Raw genomic sequence first — 17,509 nt, 5'->3', positions numbered from 1 at the left:
TGTCCTGGGCTTCAGGACAGGCCAACAGATGCGTCAGGTGTGGCCTCTGGTTCTTAGAGTAGACTCTGCGAGGGAGGGGTCCTGCTGCATCATGTCCCAACTGCCTTGCTCTCTAAGAGAGCTCTAAGCTTGCTCTCAAAGCTTGGGTCAGAAGTTTGAGCGGGTGTCTGACCATGTCAAATCCACTGCCAAAGTGAAGATTCCATGCGGGATGTCACATGCAGAGGACTAACTAGCCAGCCTGCTCAGGCAGAGTTATTGCCGCAAAGTGGCAGAAAGCAGATTGTGCTTCAAGGAGAGGTGGCAGGAGAGACTGGATTGTAGGTATTCCTGCCTCTGTGTCCTGGATTCTAGCATATTAAGTCCTTCTGCTGGCCTACAGAACACTGAGTGTGAACCGCAGGGAAGGCACAGGGCCGGGGAGCCTGTGAGTGGTGTGGGGCTGAACAGGCTTGCCTGGTACCCAGCCTTTTATATACCTGCTCTCTTAGTCCCCGCAGCCTGGCAGAGGCAGAGCATCACTAGAAGCCACTTTGAATTCTGTGCCAAGGGGTAAAAGGCTAAAAGAAGGTTTGAGGAAGACTTCTTTTTGCCAGGATGGAATGAAAGGAGAGCGATGATGATTTCGGTTAGGGATGGCTGCCATTAAGCCAGTCATTGGGTGATGAGCACTAACAGAGAGATTGTAGACTTTCGTACTTTCCCTGCTAAAGCTGCAAGTGGACAGGCCTCTAAACTGCAGACTTCCATGTGCATCTAACACTGAGGACTAAGTGTACATATGGGGTATATGGGTTGTAGTTCAAGTGGAAATGCCTCCTCCCCTGGGCCAGTGGGAACAGGGTGGTCAGAGCACAGCACAACTTCCTGGATACCAACTGTGTACCAGGTTCTGTGCTGGATGTAGGGAATGCCTCAGGCTCAAGGCCAGAATGTAGGGGATGCTGGCCTCCCTGATTCAGGTCACCTCCTTCACCCTGGAGCTGCTGGTCCCTGGGAGGCGGTCATGGCTCAACGTGAGCAGCTGTGTGCTGTGGCCCCCCTCAATCAATACAGTCTCTGTTCTCTTGGGGGTTCACAGTCCAGTGAACCCCAAACATCAACCATCAGGGAAGACATGCTAGACATTGAATTAGGTTTCAGTTGGTACAGCAATAGTATTGATGTTTTAGATGTAAGAAAATGATTGGGGAGAAAGGATTTTAGAACCTCTCCCTCTCCCTCTCCCTCTCCCTCTCCCTCTCCCTCTCCCTCTCCCTCTCCCTCTCCCTCTCCCTCTCCCTCTCCCTCTCCCTCTCCCTCTCCCTCTCCCTCTCCCTCTCCCTCTCCCTCTCCCTCTCCCTCTCCCTCTCCCTCTCCCTCTCCCTCTCCCTCTCCCTCTCCCTCTGTGGGGACTTCTTGCATGTGTCTTCAAGTGTATATGTATGGGGACAAATATTTAATTTTTCATTTTTTGAGGTTGAATCTCATGCATCCTAGGCTGGCCTCAGGCTTACCCTGTGACCAAGCACGACTTTGAATTTCTGCTCTGCCTGCCTTAATTTGGGATTAGAATCATGTGCCACAGTGCCCAGCATTTTTTTTTTTTAATGCAGGTTCTGGGGATCAAACTCGGGTCCTTATGCTTATAAGACAAGCATTTACCAGGCTGAGCTATCCCGCCGTCACCCCTCCTATGTTTATTCTTTCCTTAATCTTCATCCGATTCTTCAGGTACCACCCTCACGACCTAATTACTTCTAAAGGCCCCATGGCTCTATATCCAGATACCATAATCTGGTGGGTCAGGACATTAGCTTTTTTTTTTGCATGTGGGGTGACATAATTCAGTCTGACCTAGTGGTTAGCTCTTCTTTCAAGGGCCGATTCTGTGAGCAGTACAACATCAAGGGGCTTAAAATGGTTCCCTTCCCCTGTCAAAAACTGTCCGTTAGCTTTCGAGGGTTTATTGAAAGCTAAGTGAGAGCAGAGCTTCCTGTGTCAGTTACACATGCTGACATGCAAAAAGCAGGGTGTTAGTGCTCTGGAGGTGAGTTTCATGTGTGTTTGCAGGTGGCTGGGAAAGGCGGGTGGGTGAGGCTGTGGGCAGGCAGGAGGGGAGCAGGGGGGCAGACAGAGGCACCGCAGAGGGTGGAAGCTGGAGAGGAGGAGGGATCAAAAGTATCTCTGGCCAGGGTTGCTCAAGTCCTGCTTATCTCTGTTTACAGGCACAAACAGTAGGCCAAGGTTGTCCTGTAACAGCAAAAGGGGACCTGAGGCCACATGATATGAGAGAATAGACAAGAACTCTGGAAAGTGACACAGCTCAGTGCCAGACGGGGTGAGGGCGGCTTCATGGGTGGGGAGCAGTGACCCCCTCTTTGCTCCCCCACCCCAGAAGAATGAGAGCTGGGGAGGAAAGAAGCTCTTGGTAGAAGATGAGGAGTTTGCTTTTTGAACATCCCTCATCTCCCTCTACTGAAGACAGAGATGGGCTATGTAGCCCAGGGTGGCCTTGAACTCGTAACCCTTTTGTTTCCATTGCATAGATACTGAGATTGTAGGCATGCTCCGTCACGCCTGGATGGGCATGTGTTTGAAGTACGGCGCGGCACATGTCCTTAGTTGTGAGCACAGGACCTGTGGGACAATCAGGACGAGTGTCTGCTTAGAGGGCTGGACCTGAGCATGATCTCACGGCAGTGACAGGAAGTTGAGCCAGTGACCAGGTTCTCTGGAACAGGTTGAATGAGGAGCAGAGGGCCCTCCTGGCCCTGGACTTCATCTCCCTATAGACATGCTCAAAAAAAGTCCCTGGATATCCAGTTTTTAGAGCTGGACTGGACCCCTCTGTCCATTTGTGACCAAAAAGGGACCTCTCGACCCTCACGAAGCCCTCTAGAGCCTAGCAGCTGGTGTTCCAGACTAGAAGGCTTTTCCCGAGCCCAGCAACGTCTCTCCTTTCTGTTTCTGATTGCAGGCTTTAGTGGCCTGGGGTCAGCGCTTGATGAGGACATCGCTCTAACCTGTCTGGTGCCAGCTTCCTCCGGCCCAAGACATCAATCATGCCTTGGTAATCTAGCTCCCGTGGTCTGGTAAAGACAGGTGATGGCTGAGGCTGGTCCATGCCTGCTCCAGCCTGGGGCACACTGGTCGCAACTCCACAAAATGAGTCATTTGCTGCCAGCCTGTCCCTATTCCTTCTGCTCCCCCCCCCGCCCCCCATGGCTTTAATGCAAATGTCACCCATGGGGTGGAATCTTTTCCTTCTGGGACTTTATTTATTTATTCATTTATGAATTCCACATCGGAAAGGACATTTGTAAGGAAAGGACCCGAGTAAGGGTGGAAGGCGAGAACTCTGACACCACTCAGTATTTGATATTTATCACAAGTTTCACTCATACAAAGATTTCACTTTTGAAAATACACACGTCCCCCCACCCCCTCACAGCGTGCCTCTTAGTACTGACCTGCATGCTCACAGAGTGGAAAGGACTTAAGATCAAGCCCATTTGCACTGGGTCATGGCTTTCTTCCCCTGTCTCCTCCTTTCGATGTAAGGCACAGACATTGGCCAACTTCTCTATTTGTTCTTAGTAAGTTTGCTTTCTTGTTCCTTTCGTGTGGACCAAAGCTGTTGGAAGTGAAGAACATGGCAGGGAAGTTCACCTGGAAGTCTTACCATGTGTTTCTTTGCTTCCAGAAGTCCATCTGGAAGAAGGAAAAGCCCATTTCCTCTAGGAGATGAGTGGTGTTTTGTTTTGTTTTGTTTTGTTTTTTTGTTTTTTTCTGAGATAGGGTTTCTCTGTATAGCCCTGGCTGTCCTGGAACTCACTCTGTAGACAGGGTGGTCTCAAACTCAGAGATCCGCCTGCCTCTGCCTCCCGAGTGCTGGGATTAAAGGTGTGTGCCACCATGCCCGGCTTTAGGAGATGAATTTTACTGCACTTTGTGGACTTCATTTTATGTCCCCCCCCCAGAATTCCTTAGATTGAACTAGTTAATATATATATATATATATTTAAAAGATCATGGGATGAGCCTGGACTAGTGGTGAGGTACACCTGTAGTCTTGGCCCTTGGGAGGCTGAGGTAGGAACATGAACTACATGGTGAGATCCTGTCTAAAACAAACAATGGACAATGGGCAACCTCGCTCTCTTGTATTCTGACCAGTTCCCATCACTATGGTGGTGGCCCCTGGCCAGGCTGTATCGTCTTGTGTGGGTTGAACTGCCCATGAAAGCTCTCATTCCTCTAGGATGCTTTGCCTTAGCTGGGGGGTGGGGGGTGGGGGTGGCGTGGGGGAGCCATCCAGGCTGGTGTGACACAGGCAACCCTCCGTCGGAAATGTTCATTTTTGATCAATCTCATGGTCCTTGTTAGTATCTTTGATTACACTGGATTACGTGCCATTCCGTTTTATAGCATTTTAATGGGCTTTCAGCTCCCCTCCCCAGGTCATTTCCAGCTGTGTGGTTATTAGGATTTGACAGCAGTTTGGTTCTGTCACTGCCAGGACACCTTCTGTGCAGGCTGGCCCTTCTGCGTGAGTGCCAGGCTCTTCAGAGGTGACAAGCGAGAGGAGCCTTGTTTGTTTCCCAGGGGCTTGCCAACGATTAAATGACAACAAATGAAACCTCCCATGGCTGTATCCCCCAATTGTAAGATGTTTGTTTTAAATCCTTTGGTTGGGGGCTGGTGAGATGACCCAGTGGGTAGAGGCTATTGCTGAGCAAGCCTGCCCACCTCAATTCCATCCTTATTGGAGGGCCAGAGCTGCTTCTGCAAAGTTGACCTCTGACCTCCACACAGTGCCCTGCCCCCACACTCACACACTAGTAATGGTAATGATAAATCTTTAATAGGATCTGACCCATTGACTTAAAAAAAAAAACCAAAAATCCTGGTTTCTAACAAACAGTATGGAATGTGCTGTGATTAGAAACCCGTGTATTGCTGTTGGGATTGTGAAATGGCCCAGGAACTGTGAATAACAGAAAGATACTTTAAAAAAAAAATTTCCAGATGGTCCACCAAATCTACTCTTGGGCCTGAACTCAAAATAATTGAAAGTATAGGCTCGATATTTGTACCTGTATGTCTGATTTCTCTAGAGAGTATAGCTATATTCATAGTGACTTAAGCATGAAAGCAATCCACGTCTTCATTGACCACTGAGCTGATAAGCAGAGTATGGGATATAGAAATAGTCTAAAACAGATGGGTATTCTGACATACGTTACAGCATGGACGAATCTAGAATGCTGTAATATGCTAAGTGCAATATGCTGTCCTCAAAAGATCCAAATCCTACGAAGTACTTGGCTAGTCAAAATGACAGAGGCAGACAGTGGCGGGGGACTGGGGGAAGGGGGAAGAATGACTGTTTAATGCTTGTTTAGTTCTGCTTTTAGGAATGAAGAGTTCTGGAAATGGACGCTGCTGTCAGTTGTACAACATAAGAACTCTTGATACCTGTTATGATTTGAGTGTAGCTATTCGCCATGGGCCCTGAGTTTGGCACTTGGTCCCCAGGTGGTGGTATATTTTGGTAGCTGTACAACCTCTGGGAGGGAGGGACTGGCCAGAGGAAATGGGGCAGACATTTATAACAGTGCTTCAAATGACTTACTCAGTTCTCCAGTTTGCCCTCACAATCTTTGTGGCCCCTCCTCTTCCTGCCTTCATGTCCCTCCCCTTCCTGCCTCCACGCCTCTCTATCCACAAGGCTCGGGTTCTCCTGCCAGAGGTTATGCTGTTGTATTTGGGTTTCTCTCTTAGCTCTTGCCCTAGATGCGCCTGTGTTTTATATGTTAGGTTTTTGCTTTCACTGTTTTTTTTTTATCTGCACAATTATATCATTGTCATGGGTTGTGTTTTTTGTTTTGCCTTGACATTATGTTTACTGAGTAAGATCATCACTTGTCCAAGACTATCAAAGATTCACAGATATAAAATTGACTGTTTAGTCAGATCACCACCCTACAAATCAGGATAGATTTTTATTTGTGGGTTCAACTTTGGGCATTGACTTGCTTTGAGTTCAATTATTATTATTATTTTTTTTTAGTTAAAAGTTTGTGTATGTGTGTGTGTGTGTGTGTTTATGCCACATACATGGTGCATGCCTGTGGAGACCTGAAGAGGACATTAAATTTCCTGGAGCTGGCATTACAGGTGGTTTTGAGCTGTCTGAACTGGATACTAGGAACCAAACTCAGGTCTCCTGGAAGAGCAGTGAGTGCTCGTAACATCTGAGCCTTCTTTGTGGCCTCACTATTATTCTCTGACAGTTTTATACACCCGATGCATTCTCATCTCTCTTACCCACTACCACCTGTCTTGTAGCTTGCTTACCTCATCAGCCTTCCATATACAAGTTCCTGTCTCACAATCTTGTCTCTTGGTTTTGTGACCTACTATGTTTAACCAGGGCTATGTGGCCATGGGTGTGGGGCTCTGCACTGGGGCCTAGTGGACTCACTTTAGTAGGCATACAATTAAAGACAGTGACTCACCCTTCCATAGCATCCCTCAGCAATTTCCAGGGGAGGGGAGTCCCACATTAGTTTAAATGCCTCTCTTGCTTGTTTTTTGAGCAGAGAAAGTTAATTATCTTAATCTTTGGGCTTAGAAGATCTACACGTGCCCTTCCTCATATGCTTTTTACAGTGAATGGCTGTACCTCCATGGGACATCTCTGCTCGTGTAGTCTTTATCCTAAATGCTTTATTCTAAATTCTCTGTCATAATGGGAGTCTGGGTGTGCTTTGCAACTAATGAGAACAAAGTGTGGGGAATGCTAAAAGAGAGGGCTCTGGCAGCTGGATGTTCTAAGTCCTAAGCAGAACATTGCTATAGAATGTCCCACCTCCAGGGACATCTTAGTACAGGGTTGGTCACGTTTACTGGTGGTTTGCTCTTTGGGGCCCATTTTAAAGAAGTCTCTAAGTGACCTGGTAGATTTGGGACAGGAAATGGAATCTGGTAGAGATTTGTTGACAATTTGTATTTTGTCCCTTAATAGGGCTCTTGGTGCTCATTGGCTGATTGCCATAAATGCAGCTCTTCTGGAGCGACGGTAGGGGACCGCTTCCCTCCGGTTGTGTTTCTACTTCCTCTGGTCTCACCCCATTGCTCTCTTGTTTCCTGAAGGCTTGGGGACCAGTTCTACAAGGAAGCCATTGAGCACTGCCGGAGCTACAACTCGAGGCTGTGCGCAGAGCGGAGCGTGCGTCTCCCCTTCCTGGACTCGCAGACTGGGGTGGCTCAGAACAACTGCTACATCTGGATGGAGAAGAGGCACCGCGGCCCAGGTAAGTCATGCCACTCCCAGCATGCACAGCGGCTCCAGCTTGGAGGAAGGAATACTATGGTGTCTAGGAGTTCACACAGCTGGGCCGGGTTGGGAGTTAGATAAGCTAGACTCACAGTGAAGAAATTTAGCTGTGTATACAGTTTATCCAAGGGACCAGACAAAGATGATGTGAGGTGTTTATCTCAAAGAAGTCCAAAGAAAGCAGTCTTCATTTTCCACCCTCGGGTGTTGGCTAAAATCTGTAAATGTGTTTAGCTGTGGGTGAGGCTTAGTTTTGTCATCAGAACTCTGTCCCCGAGGCTTGTCGTCTGTGGAGTGTGGATAATCTCATTATTTACTACACGGAGTTTATCAGGATTAAATGGAGATATCTATAAACAACTCAACATACTATATGCTCTAAAATGTTGAATATTATCATTGTTATGACTGTGATTCTAAACTTCTGGGCTTCTAAGAATAGAATAAAACCCACTGGTGTAGATTAGGGAGATAACTAGTTCTAGAGATGCATTTTTCTGTGGTCATATTTACTTATGTTAAAATATGTGTGTGTGTGCTCACATGCATGTGTCTATACCTGTTTCCATGTGTGCATAGGGTGCACGCATGCATGCATGTGTGGTGTGTTACATGTGTGCATGCAAGTACCTTCCTTCCTTAGTTGTTCTTCATCCTGGTTTTTGAAACAGGGTTTATCACTTTTGCCGGGAGCTTGCTGATTCAGCTTGGCTGTCTGGCCAGTGAGCCCCAGGGATCTGCCTGTTCTCCCACCCTCCCCAGCTCTGGGATTAAAAGTGTGTGCATTTATATGGTTTCTAGGGATTGAACTAGGTTCCATACTTTCATGGTAAGCACATTGCTGACCGAGCCATCTTTGTAAACCCCCTCTCTTTCGGTAAGGTCTCACATAGGCCAGGCTGATCTAACTTTCTACGGAGCCAGTGACGACCAGGAACTCTTCCTGATCCTCTACCTCTCAGGCTGGGGTTTGTAGGCCTCTGCTGCCACTCCTTCATGAGTATAGTCAACAAACCTTTTCTGTTGTTTTGAAAAGTTTTATATATATGTAAAATTCAGATAATGGCAAAATAAAATCAGAATCCGCACGGCCAAGCTCCACAACAGGCAGCTCATGGCCGACTGTCTCATCTATGCTTAGCTTTCACCTTTCTCCCTGACTCCGGATGACTTTGAAGTAGATCTGGGACAGCACATCATGTCACGTATAAATACTCTGGACTTAAAATGTCAAACTAGTTGGGTGCCGTGGGACATGCCTGAAATCACGGTGGTTAGGAAGCTGAGACAAGAGGATTGCTAGTGTGCCTGGGATGCAGGACAAGCCTCTGCCTGAGAGGACAAAGGAGAAGATCAAGCCAGCCCAGGACCACTACCTAATCAAATGGTCAACATTCATTTCTCCTGCTACCTCTACTGTAAGCTAGGGTCCAGACAGGATTCCTGCATTGCAACTGTGACACTGCCCTTAGACATCTGCAGGCTTCGCTGAGACTCTTTCTCCCTTGTATGTTATTTGTTGAAGAAACTGGGTTGTTTGCACTGTAGGGTTTCCCAGAGCTCAGATTTGCTGATTGCATCCCCATGGTGTTATTGCTGTGAATTGGTAATTAGGTCTGGAGACTTATTCAGGCTCTCTCTCTCTCTCTCTCTCTCTCTCTCTCTCTCTCTCTCTCTCTCTCTCTCTCTCTCCTCTCTCTCTCTCTCTGGCAAAAGCAGGTGGTAGTTTGGGCTTTCACCAGGAGGCTCATGCAGCCTGATTATCCCCTTTCACTCACGTTACCAGCCCTTCGTGATAACTATCCAGATTCTTATTCCATTAAAGAGTTGCAAAGAACCCCCCCCCAAAACCAACCAACCAAAAACCCAGTGTGGCATTTGATTAGAGGCCATGGTGGTTTTTCATTTATTAGCTCTACAGCCTCTGTAAAGAAAAACATCCCCTCATTAAAACGTTTGGTTATTATGAGGTACAGCTGACAGGAGATAAAGGATGTTTCCCTTGTATTTATTTACCAGTTTTCAGAATAATGAGTTGGTTCCTTGGTCTTGTCCAAAGTTGATCAATGTGGTTATTTTAAGTGCTATCATGAACTCGGATTTAAGCCCGTTTGATGCACTTTAACCCACTGCAGCCGTTATTCTGATTGATGCCTATGCTGTCCCATCTTTGTCCGGAAGGGCTTTGGAAACGGCCTCAGTTCCTTCTGATGGCTTCCTTGCCCTCCTGATATTGAGACAAATCGATGTTAGCTCACCTTATGCACTTCCTGCCTTAGACCTAGATGGACGTGCTTCTCCTAGAAGCCCTGGTTTCTTCTTGTCTTCATAGATGCTCTGAAATGAGCATCTATGCTCCCTAGGTTGATCATGGTTTCTCAGACGTTTTAGCCAGCATCCCATGAAGTATGATATTTTTAAGTGAATGCTATTGAATTATACTATTTCCTAGCCAATTCAGTTTTAAATAGTTTGTTTTTAACTATATTTATCCCATATCCCTTTTCTCAGATACCCACCACACACACACACACACACCAGAGTGCATGCATGAGGATATCTACCACACATGTACATACACATGTATGCAAATGCATGCATAAATACACACATATGCATATACCCCTGAACCTGGATTTAATGATGTGGACACCCTTGCTTTATCACATACAGAGTGCACAATAGGCACATTGGTAGTTCAGTAACAGCAGGGCTATTTGTAGTAAGATTACCGGACAGGACTTGACAGTTTTTCTTTTTGCACTTTGTATCTCTTGCCCTCTTGTGGTGTCAAGCCACTGTGCCTCAAAGTCACTTCAGATAGTCTTCTGTGTTAGTTGTGACAGTAAGTCTTCTACATAGTTGGATTTATAGGTTTCATTTTGGTTTTACTTGTTAAGGGTTGATCTGTTTAGAGGATTCATAGAATTTCTTTTCTTTTCTTTTTTGTTTTTGTTTTGTTTTTGTTTTTGTTTTTGTTTTTCAAGATAGGGTTTCTCTGTAGCCCTGGCTGTCCTGGAACTCACTTTGTAGACCAGGCTGGCCTTGAACTCAGAAATCTGCCTGCCTCTGCTTCCCAAGTGCTGGGATTAAAGGCGTGCACCACCACACCCAGCGAATTTCCTTTCTTAAAATTAGCTTCTCATGTTAAGTTGCCATATACCTCCTGGGAATTGCACACGGCACCTAGAACACCTTTCTGGTTTTCGTTCGCTTTCCCCAAAGATCACACCAGAAGTTGATAATGGTAAAATGTGTGTGAGAAGTGTGAGAAGCTTTTGCCTTTCTTTCTTTCTTTCTTTCTTTCTTTCTTTCTTTCTTTCTTTCTTTCTTTCTTTCTTTCTTTCTTTCTTTCTTTCTTTCTTTCTTTCTTTCTTTCCTTCCTTCCTTCCTTCCTTCCTTCCTTTCTTATTATTTAAAACAATTTTAAAATGAAAATATATCTCCATCATGTTCTTCCCTCCCCCAAATCCTTCCAGATCCCTTCCCCCTTCCTGGCCTGCCATCTTTAAGTTCTTTTTCAAAAAATGGACGAAACTCTAAGACAGAAACAAATCCCCCAAACCAAGAAAACAAAATAATAATAAAAAACCCACCACACTATAACCAAATAAAGACACACGTGCATACACATACACACAACATACATACACACAACATACATACATACACACACGCATATACACACACACACACACAACTGAGGAGTCTATTATATGTTGTCCAACTGCTCCTTAACATGAGGTTTGCTCTGGAGTGGTTGATATTCCCAGTGTCACTCTACTGGAGAAAACTTGATTTTCCTGCTCTCAGCAGGTGTAAGTGACAGTTGTTAACTTTTACCCCAGTGTATAGGTTTTCATTCATTCACTCACTCATTCATTCAAAAAATATAAAAATAGTATATAATAAGAAAAGACAAAAACTATACCATTGAAGTTGGACAAGACAAACCAAGAGAAGGAAAAGAGCCCAAAAGAAGACACAAGAAACAGAGATCCACTCATTCACACACACACACAAGAGTCCTATAAAAACACTAAGCTGGAAGCCGTAATATAAGTGCAGAAGACCTGGTGTAGACCTGAGCAGGTCCTATGCATGCCGCTTCAGTCTCTGTGAGTTCACATGAACTTTGCTCATTGATTTAGAGGGTCTTAGTTTTTCTTTGTGTCCTCTATTGTCGCGCCCGCTCTCGACCAGCAAGAACTACGCGACCACCAGTCCTTCTAACAGCAGTTTATTCAGTCCTGATTCTTCTTGTTTATATCTCCCCCGAACCCTGGGCCTCTCACTCCTTTTTTACTCTCTCTCATCCACGCACCGCAGGCCACGCCCCCTCGCCAGTCACGAGGCTTCAGCTAATCAGGGCAGCAGGGGCAAATCTCCACCAAATTGGATTCACCTGTATCCTGGTACACCTGCGCAGCACTCAAGATGTTTGTGTCTTATATGAGGAAGTCAGGTGCAAGTCATATGACTTAGCTGCAGTCCCTGGCGCCTTTGGGACTGCCGCCACACCCGCTCCCCACACTCTATCACCCCTGGCTCATACACCCTACCTCCTCTTCCATGGGGTTTCCTGGAGATCCTGTCATTTTATCCCATGTAACCAATACTATAATCAAGACAGGAAACTCCTCAGTGCAAAGATCTCTTTCATATAACTACTTCATATCCACACCCAACCTTTCATCTCATCAGGTCCCCTTACCAAATTCATTTATAAGATAGCTGTCCTACAGACCAGTTAACTCAGTTGGATAGATGGTGGCACTAATAAAAGAACCATTTTTAAAATAAACATTTTCTCTCTACTGATGAGCACATCAAATCATCAAACACAATTTTCAGTGCTTGAAGAATGCTTATCGAATTTACTTAAAGATGTGTGATAAGGGTTAGATTGCCTTTGTTGGAGAACATGTTTATTTTTCCTTTATTCCCAATGAATACTTGTGCTAGGTATAAAATTACAAATCGATTGTCTTTTCTGAGTAGCATTTGAAAGACTTGCCATGTCTTAAGGCGGCTAGTGATGAGAAATCTGCCGCCAGTCATGTGGCGTCTCCCTTGTATGAGAATCGTCGTTTCTTTTCACTGTTGTCAAGGGTTTTCTTTGCTTTTATTTTCAAAAGTCTAATGTTGATGTGCCTTGGAATAGATTTATTCAAATCTATTCTGTTTGAAGCTTACTTGGAGTTTTGGGCCTGTTTTTTTCCTGTTTGTTTTTGTTTTCTCTCCAAGTTTGAGAGATTTGTTGGCAATATCTTCAGCCCCATTCACTTTTCTTTTGGGATGCCAAGAGCACACTTGCTAGGTCTCTTGTTACAGCCCCAGATCTGCCCTCTTTGTTCCCTAGGTTCTATTTTTGGTTTAAAAATTTAAACCTTTGTTGTTATGTGTATGTATGGGTGTTCTGCCTGAATGAATGTAGCCTGAATGAATGTAAGCATACTACATGTGTGTAGTGCTTGCAGATGCCAGTAGGGGGCGCTGGATTCCCCCCAGAATTGGAATTAGACACTTGTGTGCTGCCATGTGGGTGCTGGGAGTCAATTCGGTTCTTCTAGAGAGCAATTGTGTTCTTAACTGCTGACCCATCTCTGTAGCACCCCCCCCCCCCATCTCTGCAGCCCCCGAGATTCTATTCATTTTTGTTTCTCAGTTCCTCAGATAGAACAATTTCTATAATTTCTCTTTTATTTTCCTCCTTTGGATTCTGCTAATGAGCTTCATTCATGGGAAAGTTTTTTGCTTCTTTGATTACAATTGTTCATCTCGATTTCCTGTTTGGTTTCTTGTATCTTTTGCTTTTTATTCTTTTTTCTATTTTTCTTTTATTAAAAATAGAACGTTTTCATACAGTATATTTTGATTTTAGTTTTCCCTCTTGGAACTCCTCTGAGATCCTTTCCGACCCCCTCTCTCATCTGAATCCACATCCTTTCTGTCTCTGGTTAGAAAACAAACAGGCATCTAAAAATTAATAAAATAAAGTAAGATAAAACAACAAATAAACTAGAATAGGAACAAACAAATAAACAAACAAACAAACCCAAACTGAAACAAAGGAAAGGCACAAGAAACACATACAAATGCCAAGACAGACAGACATACATGCAGGATTCCCACAGAACCTCAAAACTGGAAGCCATCCTATGCATGCAAAGGATCTATAAGGTTAAAAAAGAAAGCCTTCTGGGCGATGATAGCACACGCCTTTAATCCCAGCACACAGGAGGCAGAGGCAGGTGCATCTCTCAGTTGAGGCCAGCCTGGTCTACAGAGTTAATTCCAGGACAGCCAAGACTGTACAGAGAAACCCTCTGTGTGTGTGTGTGTGCACACATAAGACCATCAGCACAATCCAAATAATGAGCATACACACAACCCTACAAAGTTTCTAAAGCCCCTTTAGCCCAGTTCTTTTTTATCTTCCTATTCTCCCCTTTTTTGGGGGTGAACCATTGATCTCGTCCTATACTGGAATCTACAGCTATGTACTCCATTCTAGAGGTGGCGCTGTCTACATTTTTTCACTTGCTGTAATTACTTCAGCATCATCCATGTGCTAACACGAGTCTGTAACAGCCAGGTAGTGTCCTGACGTATGGCTGTCACCCTCTTTATGCCCATTCTCCTGCTGATGAAGGTCTCGGTGTCTTTCTAGTTTCTGCCTATTATTAAGGAGGCATTTTATGAACTTTTGTGTTCAAGTCTTTGCATGGACGTGTGCTTTAATTTTTCTGGGGCAAACGGCTCAAACACTGAATGGCTAGATCATGAAGAAGGTGAATGCTTAACTTTTTAGGAACTTGCCAGGCGGTTTTCCAAGGTGAAGTAGAGATTATTCCCTCCCGCTCTGTGCGAAGGCCCCATCGTTTTCTCTCTTGGCTAATACTACACACCGTCAGTCAAGAAGGTCATTCTGGAGGATGTTTAGTGATGCTTACTATAGTTTTAACTTGTGTTCCTCTAATTGATGGTGTAACTGATCATCTTTATATGTGCTTTTTTGCCATTGAAAACAAGCTGTTCTTTCCATATCCATGCACAACACATCTGTTCAAGAACGGGTAGGTTGTTCTCTTCACACCGGCAATCTTTTGATTCCCCGTAGTTACTCCCTGCATATCCACAGTTTTAGTCTTTGACATTCTCTTTACCTGGAGCGTCATCAGACCCTTCAGATGGAGGGTCCAGTTTTCCAAGACTGCTCATTTCATGGGCCAACTACAAGTCCAGGCTGTCAACTGTGGTTCTGACCTCTAAATACAAAGTAGGAGCTCCCATGATGCCCTTCAGATTTGGTCATTTGCTAAGAGTGGCTCACAGAGGTCCAAGAAACAGTTTCTCTATCTGGACCTGCAGCTAGTTACAAAGGAGCCACCTCAGCCATTTCCACCCCCCCTGGGTCCCCCCACCACACATGTCCTCCTTGGCTCTTCTCCATTCCTTTGTAATTGTCTGACACTAAGGATCCCACAGTGACATGGTTGGTAAGGGACCCAACCATGATCGGTGCATAGCTCAACCCTCACCGGAGAAGCCTCCTCTTGCAGTAGGCGAGTAAGCAACATAGAGATGCACACATGAACCCACAGAGGCTGTGATAGCGTGCATCAGACCTGCACGAGCTCAAGCCAGACATGAGGGAGGGAGGGTAGGCATGAAGCCTCACCTACAGCCAAGAAGTTATTTGATGCATGATAGCTGCTGGAAGAAAGAAAACTAGTCTTTTGCAATGGACTGAATGGGTCTGTCAGCCACACCCAGAACAGGCCCCACGCCCAGAAGGGGAAGATGACCAACACAAGACTCCACGGGTTTTCAGTGGCTTATTTCTTTTTCCTTTTTCTCTTTCTTTATTTTTCCTTTTTCTCTTTCATTCTTTATTTTTTCTTTTTCCTTTTGAGACAGGGTTTTCTCTGTCTATCCCTGCCTGTCCTTGAATGCACTCTATAGAACAGGCTGGCCTCAGACTCAGAGCCGCACCTGCCTCTGCCTCCTGAGTTCGGGCATTAAAGGTGTGAGCCTCCACTGCCTATCTTTTCTTTTTCTTCTTCCTTTCTGGAGAGAGAAAGAACATGATGTTGAGTGGGTAGAGAAGGTGGGGGAGGATCTGGGAAGAGTCAGGGGATGGGAAATAAAATTATAAAACCACACTGTATAACATTCTCAAAGAATAAATAAACAATTAAAGGGAAAACCGTTTAAATGAGCAATGTGGGAGAGGTGCCAGGGCAAGGGGCGAGGAGGGGGCTTGGTATGCCATCTCCAGTTGTGACAGTCCTAGCTCCTCTGTGTGCGAACCAGCAGAGTGCCCTGGACGTCATCCCTGTGGGCTTCTGTGGCCCCTTCATTAGGTGTACATGGGTGATCAGGACACTGATTGTTAGTGATCTGCTCAGACCCCAGTGCCTTTTCTTGCCATGAAGATCAGAGGTCAGAGGTCAGAGGTCAGAGGCTGAAGGTCTGGAGGAGACTGGAAGCTTGAGCCTGATAATTGTGTGTTTGGTATCCCTGGCGACACTCCCAGTCTGAGGCTAGACAGAAGCCTCCAGTCAGTGGTGATCTTATTAGTGCACAGAAGGACCCTTGGGGAATCAGAAAAAGGGGGCTAAGGATACTGCATTTCTTATTATATTCCCACTCATCTGCTCACTGCTAAGGTGTTCAACAATTTTGCCCAATTGAAAGATTGTTGGATTTGGGTACTTATATAGTAAGCACCTTTATCACACACACACACACACACACACACACACACACGCACTCTCAATCTCTGATTTGTATTTTTGTTGCCTTAATAGCCTCTTTCAACAAGCAAAAGGGTTAAATTTTTTTGTGAAATCCAGTTTATCACTTTGTCCGTCTATGAATTGGGCTTTTGGCAGTGTACCTGGGAAATTACTGCCTACTAAATGGTACAGGTTTTTTTTTTCCCTAGACTTTATAATTTTAGATTTTTATTTTGGTGCTATGATTTGTACAGTGCAAAATATGAACTAGTTTATTTTTTGCAGATGTTTTCTTCAGTATAATTTGTTGAAAAGAGTAGCCTTTCTTGAATTTCCTTTGTATTTTTATCAAAGAATAGATGTCCACACATCTGTAGCTCTCCCTCTGGACTTTTAAGTTTTGCTCCATTGCTCTTTGGCAGTCTTTACTCATTTATGTAGCTTCACAATACACCTTAAAACGAGGTGATATTAAACTGAATATGGTTTGCACACTTTATAATCCCAGTACTCAGAGATGGATGCATATACATACCTCTCTTTGTGTTTGAGGTCATCTTTGTCTAAGTATCAAGTTCTAGGCCAGCAAGGGCTACATAGAAAGATTCTGTCTTTACAACAACAACAACAACAACAAAGACGATGTATTTCTCTAATTTTTTTTCTCAAAGTTATCTTTACTATCCTAGGTCCTTTGCACCCCTGTATGGATTTTCTGTCTATTAATTTCTAGAAATCTACAGTTACACCTGGGGAAATGGACAGTTTTCTAAGCATATCTTCCCACTTATTGTTTAAGTTTACATTTGGTGATTATAGTTTTTTTCATAGAAATGTTTTGGACAGACTAAGGAGCAATCTCTGCAGCCCCTGAGAGTTTTTAAAAATGTCAATGGATTTTGCTTTTTAAAAATGTCTATTGACATTTTGGGAAAGATCTACCATCTTTCCCATCTTATGAGACCCATTAGAACTTGCGGTTTCTCCAGGCCATGTGCTTCTGCTCAGCTTTTCTTCTTCTTCCTCCTCCTCCTCTTTCCCTCTTCCATTTTCCCCTTCTCTCCCTTCCTTTCCTCTTAGTTCTAAGGGGCCTCATAAGCTGTGGAAGATGGTAGTGTAGCAGTAGATCTGCTCAATCTAGGTACACAGTATGTATTCATATTAACTGAGTTGTGTTGTCATTGCTGGGGCACATTTGGGTTGGAGATTTACCGCAACACTTCATGTCACCAAGGTTTTATTTGTATTTTCTCTATTTGAAGAGATACTGGTGGTCTATAGCTGCTGTTGTGTGACGCTGTGTCTTGGTTGAGTACTAAAGGATGCTTCATGTAAGAATTTGGGGAAGTTTTTTTTTTTCCCCTTTCAAATTTTTGGAAGATTCTATCTATAGGATTGGTATTGTTTTCCATAAATGTTTTATAGCATTTACTGGTGAACC

At 44.7% G+C, this 17,509-nt stretch overlaps 1 protein-coding gene across 3 annotated transcripts in view; it reads left to right on the top strand.

The window, feature by feature from the left end:
• The window catches only part of Dpf3 (D4, zinc and double PHD fingers, family 3), a 273,986-nt gene that overhangs the window by 109,932 nt on the left and 146,545 nt on the right, over positions 1–17,509 (top strand). For all 3 annotated transcript variants that reach the window (NM_001267625.1, NM_058212.2, NM_001267626.1), the window contains exon 2: positions 7,141–7,301. In NM_001267625.1, the coding sequence (NP_001254554.1) occupies positions 7,141–7,301 (161 nt within the window). The remainder of the gene's footprint in view (positions 1–7,140; positions 7,302–17,509) is intronic.

This window comes from Mus musculus, chromosome 12 (genome assembly GCF_000001635.26).
Source record: "Mus musculus strain C57BL/6J chromosome 12, GRCm38.p6 C57BL/6J".
NCBI classification, from domain to species: domain Eukaryota; kingdom Metazoa; phylum Chordata; class Mammalia; order Rodentia; family Muridae; genus Mus; species Mus musculus.
Note: the sequence above shows the minus strand (reverse complement) of the source record. Positions and strands in the feature narration are given on the sequence as shown.